This window comes from Neofelis nebulosa, chromosome 4, assembly GCF_028018385.1.
Source record: "Neofelis nebulosa isolate mNeoNeb1 chromosome 4, mNeoNeb1.pri, whole genome shotgun sequence".
NCBI classification, from domain to species: Eukaryota; Metazoa; Chordata; class Mammalia; order Carnivora; family Felidae; genus Neofelis; species Neofelis nebulosa.
This window is the reverse complement of record NC_080785.1, coordinates 52762325-52774639: the sequence shown is the minus strand read 5'-3', so window position 1 is coordinate 52774639 and position 12315 is coordinate 52762325. Positions and strand designations below refer to the sequence as shown.

Sequence of the window (12315 nt, the reverse complement as noted above, 5' to 3'; positions counted from 1 at the left end):
AGGCATTTCAAGTGGCTGTGGAATTAGAGAAAAAAGTTACAGGAATAAAATGGTGGTGGCCTAGACATAGATGGAAAAAAAATTTTTTAAGGGAACAACTTAAATTATCCTCCTGAATCCTTAATTATGAAGTAGACAAATATCAGTAACTGTTCAGAGATGAAGGCATGAACACCAAGTGGTGTAAATCCATCTGACAAAGCCCAAGTCCAGGGCATACTTTTGATCTTAACAAGCACTTGCCATAGTTCTGGTTAAAACAAATCTATAACATTACAAAAAATGATGGAGGCCAAATATATTAGCACATTACCTTGCCAGAAAACAAAATTTCCAGACTCAGCGTGACATGCAGAGATAGGTGGATGGTGGCTGACCTAATGGAAGTAAAATCCAGAAAACAAAAAATTAATTGACTTTCGTGTCTCATAAAATCCATTCCTTCACCCTTGGCCTTGAGATGTAACAGTGTGCAGTGTCAAAGCGAATGAGAAGTTTAGTTTTCCTTCAACAAGTCTGTCCTCAAGAGGGCGCTCCTGATACACTCAGCCCTGATTTGCTCAAATTCCCCAGGCCTAAGAAGAAATCAGGCGATGGAAGCGTCTGGAAGCTCTGGGAAAAACAGCCAGAGAGGCAAATGTTGAGGATAAAGAGATGTTTTGGAAAGTGTGAAGCAAAAGCAAGGCATGCAAGGGCGCCTGTTCATAAACCATATAATCTGACACTGGCTACCAATGTCAAAATCTCTATTAGCTGTTGCGAAAGTACCTGCAAATGTCTTAATTAAGATGTCAGATAATAGATATTTTAGAAGGCTACTTCTGAGCCACACTAAAATGTCTGGCTCAGATTTTGCTCCTTTGAAAGCTCTGTATCACAAAGCCCAGCCTCTTTCCAAATCACCTAAAAGACTGATTGATCCAAGATAATTTTTTAAAAGAATAATGTTTCTATAAAAAAAAAAAAGAGCCAGGGCACCTGGGTGGCTCAGTCGGTTAGGCATCTGACTTTGGCCCAGGTCATGAACTCGCAGTTCGTGAGTTCGAGGCCTGCATCAGGCTCTGCGCCGACAACTCAGAGTCTGGGGCCTGCTTCAGATTCTGTGTCTCCTTCTCTCTCTGCCCGTCGTCCCCTGCTCTGACTCTCAAAAATAAAACAAAATGTTAAAAAAAAATTCTTTTTTAAAGAGCCAAACAATCATTGAAGAAATGTTAGCCAACTGCTAAGATACACATTTTATTCATTTTCTGTCAAGATAAAAATATCTTCAGTAAATAATGTAATTTTGTTCTAGGAAAGAGAATCCCCTGGAATGGAGACTATGGCACATCCCCCTGTGTTCTGTCACTGGGGTCATTATTTCTGTTTTATTCACTAATGAAGAAGCTAAAGGAAACATGGCTCCTGAGTTAGATTTCCTTGTTATCTTAGTAACTCCAGGCATGTGAGTGGCGAATGTACCGTTACTAGGATTCAGTACCAGTGAAACCAGAGTTATATATATAATGGAGTACAACTCGGTATGAAAATGAATGAAATCTTGCCGTTTGCAACAATGATAGAACTGGAGGGTATTATGCTAAATGAAATAAGTCAGAGAAAGCTATCCCATGATTTTACTCGTTTGTGGAATTTGAGAGACTTAACAGATGATCATAGGGGAAGGGAAGGAAAAAGAAGATGAAAATGGAGATGGAGGCAAACCATAAGAGACTCTTAAATACAGAGAACAAACAAAGTTGATGGGGATGAGGATGTGGGGGGTGGGTTAAATGGGTAATGGGTACTAAGGAGGGCACTTGTTGGGATGACCACTGGGTTTTATATGTAAGTAATGAATAAAAAAAATGTAGCCCCACTCTGTGCCTATGGGATTTTTCAGGTCAATTTTTACTTCCAGCATGCTTTAGAAGCCTAACTCCTAAAATGCAACTCTCTGCTGGCCTTCATTGTCTTCCTTTTTATTTTTTAATATAATTATTTTTTTAATGTTTACTTATTTTGAGAGAGAGAGAGAGAGAGAGAGAGAGAGAGAGAGAGAGAGAGAGAGGGAGCGCGCATGAGCAGGGGAGGGGCAGAGAGAGAGGGAGACACAGAATCCGAAGCAGGCTCCAGACTCTGAGCTATAAGTGTAGAGCCCGACTCTGGGCTTGAACCCACAAGCCTTGAGATTACGACCTGAGCCAAAGTTAGATGTTTAACTAACTGAGCCACCCAGGTGCCCCATTGTCTTCTTTTTTAATTGAACTCCTTTGGAGATACTTTTTCTCACAAAATGTTGCAAACCCATCCCTTTTTCTCCCCACTGCTTCCACACCCCTGCCGACCCCACACCCACTCCGGACTATCAATGAAAGCAGTGGAGTTAATTTTTAAACCTTGGGATCATAGAAAACTAAACGAGGCAAGACAACACCCACACCCTACTTCTCCCCTCCCTTCCCCCTGTAGCAGGTGAGGAGCTATGGAATGTTCCCCCCTCCCCCATAACGTAGGCATATGTTAAAGTAAATTATTAAAAGGCGATCGTATTTATTCCTGCAGAAACAATGTAGTAAAAAATGTAGGATTCACAGTCTTGATCAAGAATTTGGCATTTTGTAGGTGGGGCCAAATGTAAACATTAAAGCAAAATACAGTATATACAAACTATAAACCTCTTCTGTAATAATTTTAAATCCCAGAAAACAGGGATAAATATACTGTCCACATGAATTACAAAAGAAGCCCTATCAGTCCATAAAGCATATATATGTCCCATAAAAAGGCAACCTCGACCTTTTAAAACTATTATGTCAGATACATGAATCAGGGCTTCGCAGAATGACTTTACATGGGTTCAAAGGATGTTTCCTGAATGACTAAATCTCAACATTCACAGTATCAATGATTTTGCTTATTTGTTTTTTTTTCTGGCTTAAAAAGGCCTTTGGGAGTGATTTATTTGGTGCACATTTCTTTTAAGAAGTTTACAAAGCTTCTCAGGAAAATGAAATTGGTGTCTTCGTCTTCTTCGATATATTTCCTGACAACAGGTATTTATTCATGAAACATTTCTGGAACATCTGCCATGTGCTACACTAAGTGTCAGGGAACAAGGGAGCACTTTTGGGGTTCCATAGATATAGGTCCTAACCAGGCAACATCATCTACTGGCCGAATGGCCTTGAGCAAGTTTTTAAACATCTTGGGCCTGACTTACCTCATCTGTAAAATAGGACTAATGCCAGTGACTTTGCAAACAAAAAGAAGACACAATTAACATGTCAGGATCATCCACCGGTATGAAGTGGGCGGAGACTAAATTTTAGCCATTTTTCATGAGTAGTGTTTCCACTTAGTTATCATGGTAACCTTGTGTCTTCATTAGCCTTATTTTATAAATTAGGAAACAAAGGACCTGTCCAATGCTACACAGTTACTAAGTGACAAGGGGTGGTGCTTTACACCAAGGTCTTCTGATTCCAAATCCAATGCTCTTTGCTTTATGTCCTAGCTGCCTCTCTATGGCTGTTCTCAAGGCTGAGCTCTGGTCACTTCCCAAAGCCTCCGCACACCATTAAGTTCCCATCTCGAGGATATTTAGACAAAGAATCTTTGGAGTCTGACCTTCTATTCTGAGTCTCATTTATTTCTTCGTAAAATGAGGTTTGAGGATCCCTCTGACTTCAAAATGCTCTAAATCTAACATCTATTCCCAATGTCTTCTTCAAATCCCAGCATCAGTGGATGTCAGCCAAATGGAAAAAGATTATACCAAGTCTGAGACTAACTCAAAGGGCCCATGGAAAGGGGGTAACTCAAGGTTCGTAATTTAATCTTTGTTGATGGCAATCTTTCTAAAATCTACTGGAGTAGAGAATGATGGGCACAATCTAACCTTAGTATGGGATTTGATTGAGTTTCTATTCCTGTTATATCTTAACCCAGATGTAACCCAGAAAGGCATTGGATTTTGAGTTTCAGTCTGAATTGACCCAGTCCTGAAGCAGACACTGTCCTGTCTGTCAGGCTACTGGATAAATCCAATTTAAAGGGGTTCTTATCATCCCTCTCCACCATCCCAATCAAATAAGAGCACTTTCTAATTGGTAAAGCTTCTCAAACATTCAGGAAATTAGTATATATGGTTTTTATTGTGCAGGTATTTATATGCATCTTTCTTTCCACAAGCCCAAAACCAGTGAGTTCCCCTAGTGGTTGAAGATTCTTATAATTTATCTGTATATCTCAAGACTTACCTAATCATTAATCATTTCTGATTAGAACCTAATCATTTTTGATTTATGTTTTTAATGTACTTTATAGAAGAGGCAAGTGGTATGGGGAGAGGCAGATGGAGAAAGAGTATATTTCAATATTTGTGTATTTTTGTAAGTATATCTTTTTTAAATTTAGAAAAATATCCCTTAGATACATCACTTCTACAGCTGTCCAGAGACCTAATTTTTCAGTCTTCCTAGCTCCTGACTCGCCTCCTATCTTGAAGGTCAGCTTGTGAAAAAGAGGACAAGTGCTAGGTAAGAAATCATGCAGAGAGGGACCAAGTGGCCATTCTTCCCACAGCATTCGTCATTTACTAATCAGTAAAAAGAAAGAAAAAAAAAAAAGAAAATGCATATGATATGTCAGGCACTGTCCTAGTTAGTCACTGGGGATACAATGAGAAATAAAAGAAACAAAAACCTTCATGATTGCAAGATAGATAATAAAGAAATGAGTACATAATTTTTCAGTTGTGCCATGCGTTAAGAAGAAAGCAAGGCGTGAGGATGGGGGGATGGTAAGCGGGAGTGCTATTCCAGACATGGTGGTAGGGGCAGGACTCTACAGTGGAAGTGTCTGGGGCTAAGAGAAATAAGGAAGTTAAGCACGTGGAAAACTGGGATAAGTGCATCCCAGACAGCACGGGCACTACTCAGGGCTGGCAAACACTCCGTATGTTTGAAGAGGGGCAAAAAGTGCCTGGAGCTGAATGAGCAGAGGTGGGACAGGCATGCTCTCTGGAGCTAGCATCTTGGTGGGGCTTTGTGGGGCCATGGCCAGGAGTTTGGATTTTATTACAAGTGACAAGGGAAATCACTGGAGGTTTTAGAGCAGGTGTTACTTGCATTTTGAAGCAATCGCTCTGGCTGTTGGGTGAGGAATTGGCTATGGAAACAAGAGACCAGTGAACGAGTCTATCACAACAATCCCAGTCACTGATTGCCTTTGCTTGGGCTTGGAGGCTAGCCCCAGTGGGGGAGGCAGTGAAAATGGCTGGCTTTGGAAGGAAGACCCCAGGATTTGCTGATAAATAGGATATGGATTCTAAGAAAGAGCTATTAAGGATGACGCCAAGGCTGCTGGCCTGATCTTTGGGAGAATGCAACTGCCAATTATTTTCTCTTCCCCCATGTTCAGAGTTAATCACCTGGTTTGACAAGCACGTGGCTTCTTGCCAAAACAGAAACAAAAACACGTGAAGCGAGGACTTGACCCAGACGTGAAAAGCACTGGTTTACTTGCCTTGTATTCCATTTATTGCTAGTTTTATTTGAACAGCCTGAATTTCCTTTCTGATAACGTCTTTAAATAAGATGCCACTTTAATCAGTAGTAACTAACTCTGCCTACTAGTAGATCAAAGAACCACTGAGGGGTGACGGGCAGGGAGAGAAGTGATAGGAGTGGTATTTATAAGTCTGTCCAAGAATGTATGTTCAGGGTTCTCTTGATGAGTAACCGAAAAGCAAGAAGGGCTGAGTCTGGAGATCAAAGGAAAAAAGACTTCATTTGAATCTCTTACATTTTAGTAACCTTCAGTAACTCCATTCAGCTTTTCTGTCACGAACTCTCAACAGTACATGGCTGGAGGAGGAGGGTCCGGGGGGTGGGATAAATGGTAAAAATGACTCGAACAGTGATCAGACAGCTGAAGTTCCAGATAATCAGGGATAGCCACTTTTAGGTAATAGCTTAACTGCATATGCTTTAGATACCAAACCTCTCCCAAAGGTATAAAAAGAGAAGCAAAGTTAACTGAAACAAGTTTTCTGACCTGTCCAGTCCCTGATGAAGCCCTGAGCCAGCTTGCTAGCCCTTTGCCAGGCAGCAGGGGAACTGAGTAAGGAAGAACCTGCCAGCAGGATGCTTAGTCCCTGAGGAGAAAAAGGGGGAATTCAGAAAGGACTTCAGAAAAAGGAAGTCATTTTTGAATTCCCCTTTTTCTGAGCTTATTTAGACAACCGAGGCTGAATCACATTTCTTGGCACAAAGCAAACTCCTCCCCAGAGAAGGTAGAACTGCCAGGGGTTAGAACACAGGACAGGAATGTTTATGACTTACTCCTGAATGTTGCTCATTCACAAAGGCCACTCCCCAGACCACAGTGGGAGCTGGGAACAAAGTCCTATGTGGGTTTGGAGGATGAAAGGTGTAAGTGACAATGGCAGGCAAAGTCCCAGAGTCTGATCGGCGCACATAATGCTCTATTCCCATTGGTAGCCAATGGCCTTGGCAGCTCTGAGTAATTACACTTACAAGAGACTCCAAGAAAGGTGAGGCAGGGAGGCCACCGGAATGGAAACATTCCAACATTTCTGGTGCAGGGCACTGGGAGATGCTAATGTTCCAGGCCTCCGTCTTCTTGCCTAGAATTGATCCTCACCTCATCTGCCACACAGAGGGTACTTTGAAGATCACATAAGATCCTGCACAAGTCTGAAAAGCATAAAGCACTCCGCAAACCTAACAGTTCATTTTTCTGAGGAAAATGTGAACAGCAAATGCTTTCTCTGGTTTCTGACCCCATAAGTCATTTTCATATTGCATTTGGGGGTTGCTTAGGTGAGAAACAATACAGAGGAGCAAGCTGTGATGCAGCCAAACTCTGCGAAGTAGCAATTACTTCAAATTTTTTGGCCACTGACTGGGTCGAACATCCACACCCCCAACCAAACCACAAAGCAACAACATCCAAAGGCTTCCGGAAAAGGACAGACACTGCTTTTCAAATCTAGAAAACTCAGTGGAAGAGCTGAGTTACCCTAGTTTCCTTCCAGGTCCTTTCACTTGGATACATGGTTTCTACCGAGGTCCTTGTTAGAATAAACTTCCACCCTAAAATACTCATTTGGAGGTCCTACCCAGTTTATTAATCATTCGGTAAACTCTACTCACTGTGGAGAGGTGTAATAAAGCAAAGAAGGCCCCAAACTCTGAAAGCTGACGTATTATCACACGTATATAATGCATGACGGTAGAGTCACGCTGTCTCCATAAAGGGAGACTGTCTCCTAGGCCGGAAGCAGAAAGGGCCATCCTGGCAGGTGCCGGCATGAGACACAACAAACACCCTGGCACCCTCTTTAGATGTGTTAAATTAGGTCTTCTTGCACAACGGGTCAGCTGGTCATCATAAATAAGGGTGAGAGGGGGAGTGCAGGAGGCTGAAATGAAGAGTCTCCTGGTGGCCCGGAAAAGGAGCCCTGGACAAAACCCTTTCCACTCCTGGGGCAACAGGCAGCAGAGCACATCAAATTCCACAGCCACCTCCCCTTCTTATTGTACACATACCTGGTGATTAAATTCCGGGTTCCCAAGTGATCTGTTTATGGCGAAAGTATGCTGGGTCATGCGACCAAGGCCCTCTGATCCCCGTAAGAGGTCTATTTTTTTATAGTAAATGCACAGAACAGCACTCTTGTTTATATATCAGTTTCCTAAAGGATTAGCTAGAGTGAGTCTGTGCCTGAACGACTCATCCATTCTTGGGTATCTGAGGCCATAGGCTAAATTCCAGACGGGTGAAGTGGCTCCATCATGAGCAGGACTGCTGGTGCTACCATAGGGACGTCAGCTGTGAGGACTCCCGGCCGCCTCGTGGCTGACTTTCTGTCAGAGACTCGCCAGTGACAGGATGCCCTCTTCAAACCACTTGAATTAGTGGAATACAGTATATCTTATTTACTATTCTTGACACTGCATATTAGAAAGCACTTTAAAAGTTGCCTCTAAATATGAGAGCAATAACCATGTGCTGAACGTTTACTGTCTTCAGTGCAAGTATTTTATATCTCAGTGTATTATTTCACTAGAGCCTTACTGCGACCTATGAGTCGCAGCTAAGCACAATCATTCCTATTTTATAAAGACGCTACTGAGGCTCAGAAAGTTTAAGTAGCTCGTACAAGGCCACACACAGAGCATGTGGTGGGGTTAGGGTTGGAAAGCGGGTCTACGTTACATCGAGCACACCTTCTGCTACTAGCAATGACTAGATCTCTTTCTTGCTTATTTCTTTGGGATCCATTTCACGGAACCAAAGACGAAGTTCTGTAATGCTCTTTCTGTCTTTGTGCCCATGTGCCCAGGAGCTCTGCTTTCTCTCTCCATGGCACCACTGGAGGTACACAAGCAGATCCGGAATTTGGCCCTGCCCTGTCAGGGGCTCGTGGGATTGAAGCTCAGCTTTACACCAGCTCACGTTACTAACTCTTTCCTTATACCGCTCATCCTGTCCTGATTGTCTGCTGTAGTCTGGGCTATTTTTGGCCTTTATTTTTTCGCATGAACGCATATAATGCCATGGTAACCAAATTATATTTTCATTTATTCTCATTCCATTTTAGCATTAGTATTTAAATAACCCAGTTGAATCTGAATCTAATTATCTTATCCTTTTAACTACTGATTTAACCCCCCACATCCCCAATATCAGTGTTTAATTTCCTGTTTTAGCCTCTAATTGGCAATCTACTAAAAATGTGCTTTGGGATTATTGCATATTCATTCTCCTTTGGGTTTCAGAGAACACTGCTTGTAATTTCTAGTGGAGACAAGCACCATACTCTTAAGTCTGTCAGCTATACCAGCTTTCCTTTCCTTTCCTATCCCCCAAATGCAAATCCACTGATAAAGGGGGCAGCAAGACAACAGGAAGGAAAGCAATATTCTAGCAACCCACCCGCTTTTCCTCAGTTTTCTAAGAACTGGGAGGAGAGGAACGTAGCGAAGCAACTGTGTTTCATGTTCCTGGGCTAACATTTAGGGACATACAGAGGGCAGACGTGTCCAGTCGCTGTCATAAGCAGGGGTGAGAGGATTATTTTTTATTTTCTGTATCAATGCATCCTATCTCAGCGAAATAATTCCATATTGACAGATCCTTGAGAGGTTCCCAATATTCCGCTATTACCAACTACGCTGTCATGATAATGACAGCAGACACTCATCTAAGGCTTTATACTCCATGTATCAGACACCGTTCCGAGTGCATTGTAGAGAGTATCTCATTTAACTGTCACAAAGCCGTCTGAGGTCTGTACCACTGTCACTATTTCCACTTTAAGTAGGAGACTGAAGCTACGTAATTTGCGCTGGGTTACAAACAAACCTGTTGAGAGCTAGAGCTGAGATTTGAACCTAGGCCAGCACCAGAGACCCTGCTCTTTGTTCCTAAATATTATTACCTGCTAATGCTTAGGTGGGCAAGTCTCATGGAACCTCAAGGAACTCAGGCTACATAAGTATAAAGTATGTTCATCTATTAGAGGAAGACTGACACTGACCCCAGCCCCCAGCCCACTGCAGTCTCCCCACACCTGGAACAAGGCTGGATATGTGTGACATGCTCGGGAAAGATTCAGTGATTAAATAAATACATGAATGAATGGTTCCTCTTAAATGGGATCAAGAATAATGCCGTTATTTGATGCTATCCATTCTGATGGGGGCATTCATCCTCTAGAAGGACAATGTCAATGAGTAAGGGGGCATCTTACTTTAAACCTTAAATCACAGTTTGAAAAGTTGCCTCACTATGACTTTACACAAAGGGTGCTGTTGATGCCTATGGTCAAAGGCTCGCTCAGCTCTGCTAGTACCTTCATGTGCCTGGGGGCAACTAGGTTTCAGGTGAAGGGAAATCGTTCCTTCTCTTTATGTGTAAAAGCACTGTAATTATCTAAGTTGCTTAAAGCCAGTGAAAAGTGGACAATAAATATTTCAAAAGCAGATGTAATAGAAGGCGTAAGCGACTCCTCTAGCACCAGTGGACGAAAAGGGTGTACATAACAAACAGAAAGGGTACATATCCACCTGCTCTGAGAAAAACCGGAAGCCTTTGTCCTCGCGGATACACTCATAGGTTTCTCCAAGAACAGGATTGAAGGGCTTGCTCCCAGCTCGGAAATAGCTAGATGCATATGCTGATACAGCAAAGGCTGCCACGTACACCTGAGGAGAAGGAAGAAAGAACTTTATTATTTCTTGGTCTCCAAGAAATCGTTTTACAAACACATGAACAAAATAAAACCTTTATTTCTCTCTTTATGGTTTGTTTTGGAAAGCCAACAATTTGTCTCTGGTTTAGAGACCACCAAACCAACTTTGGCTTAAAGTTGCAGGTTTAAATAATGTCCATCTTAGCCTAGAGACCAGTGAACCAAACATTTTCAAACTGTCCATCTGTTCTGATGCCCAAAAAGAGGCTTTCAAGAGCATGATATTTATCAAGGGATCTACCCTGTTTTTGAGCTGTTAAGTTCAGTACCTCTAAACCTGATGAAATCTGAGAATCCTGATTTTCAGGAAGGAGAAAGAAGAAGAGCATAAAAAAAGCCAAACTTCCCCAAATCCAGGAACAAGCAACCCTTCCTAATTTGATACTGTAGAAACCTACAAACTCATTTTGACAAAAGAAAATCTGTGATAGTAATTCCCTGTCTGGGTAACAAGTCCCAGGACAGGGCACAGTGCCTTTAAAAGTGTCTTGCTTTCTGGGAGGAAAAATGAAAAATCAAAAGATAAAGGAAGGAAAAAACTATAGGTAAACATGAAATAAGCACTCACCGTGAGGCTGTCACCATCAAGTTCTCCTTTTGGGGCACCAAGGAGACGCGTTATTCTTTTTGCCTTTTTTGGCAAAGGGTGGGGTGCAGAACATTGAACCTAGTTAACAATCCCAATGTCTCCCCTTCCCAGCACATTTCATGAGGTTTCTTATATTGTGGGGGGGGGGGGGGGGGGGAGGGGCTGGGGGAGGGAGGGAAGCTGAGTGTCTTTCACTAGTCATATAACTTTTCTTAAGCCTTCTGCAATAGGACCCACCTTAACCACTCACAGTATAGAATACTGCAGAGCATCTGGTTAGCTTATAAAAACTCAGTTCAGGAAGCTCAATTCTGTCTTTGTTCTCAAAGTCCAGGTATCTGCTCTTCTCTTTGCTTCCCCATATGTGTTCTACTGGCTGAAGAAAGTTCACACTGTCTCTCTGGAATGTTGGACCGACCCTGAATCACCTTCACAATTTAAAATGTAACAACAATGGGGCGCCTGGGTGGCTCAGTTGGTTGAGCATCCGACTTCAGCTCAGGTCACGATCTCACGGTTCATGAGTTCGAGCCCCGCGTCAGGCTCTGGGCTGATGGCTCAGAGCCTGGAGCCTGCTTCTGATTCTGTGTCTCCTTCTCTTTCTGCCCCTCCCCATTCATGCTCTGTCTCTCTCTGTCTCAAAAATAAATAAACATTAAAAAAATTTTTTTTAAAATAAATAAAATAAAATGTAACAACATTTATGACAGAACCTCGTGTCATCCATAATGCTGGGTCGGGGGGAGAAGTGAAGGAGGGAACAGGCACAATGAAGCATCCTCCTTTGAGGCAACATGAGAGAGAATCTATTCAGGGGCATGAGCTGACCTGCAGGGCAGTAAACCACCCAGGGACGGGGTTGCTGCACAATGCCTTCCTACACTTTCCCTTCCAGATGCATTGTACTTGAATGCAAAGCCTTCCCTCAAACTCCTTCTCAAGGTCAATTCCACCAATCAATCAGCTGACATCCTAAGGGGCTCTCAATCACCACAAGAATGAAACACCTTGAAGAATATTTTCATCTTCAAAGCCAATCTTTTCTTTAAAGAAAAGAGCTGTCCACGAATGTTGACTTTTCACACTTGCTTTAGAAGCTACTTGCCTCCCTTTGTTCAGCAGAAATTCTCTGGGAAAGGGTAACAAAGAAGATAAAACACACACACACACACACACACACACACACACACACACACACACAGCTTGTTTTTTTCTCTCCTCTTATTATCATTAGGATCAAGAAAGTCTCTTTGATGGAGAAGTCCCTGGAGACTGTGGACCTACAGCAGGATGTCTCTTTCATCCATAGTTAGATTTCCTCTTCATCTTCAAATCACTAAAATAATGAAGTTTTAATGAGGGTCAAAACTAGGGACTGCTTAGAATTTAGAAAAGAATGGTGTCCTCCATCAGTGCGAGGATGACTTAGGGTTAGGTCCATGAAGCTCAGGGGGTGTGCCGA

The 12315-nt window shown here is 42.4% G+C and overlaps 1 protein-coding gene across 6 annotated transcripts in view; it reads right to left on the bottom strand.

The window, feature by feature from the left end:
• Positions 1-12315, bottom strand: part of OSBPL3 (oxysterol binding protein like 3) — a 174646-nt gene that overhangs the window by 16943 nt on the left and 145388 nt on the right. For all 6 annotated transcript variants that reach the window (XM_058724797.1, XM_058724798.1, XM_058724796.1 and 3 more), the window contains 2 exons: positions 10080-10217; positions 314-377 (listed from right to left, as the gene is read on the bottom strand). In XM_058724797.1, the coding sequence (XP_058580780.1) occupies positions 314-377; positions 10080-10217 (202 nt within the window). The remainder of the gene's footprint in view (positions 1-313; positions 378-10079; positions 10218-12315) is intronic.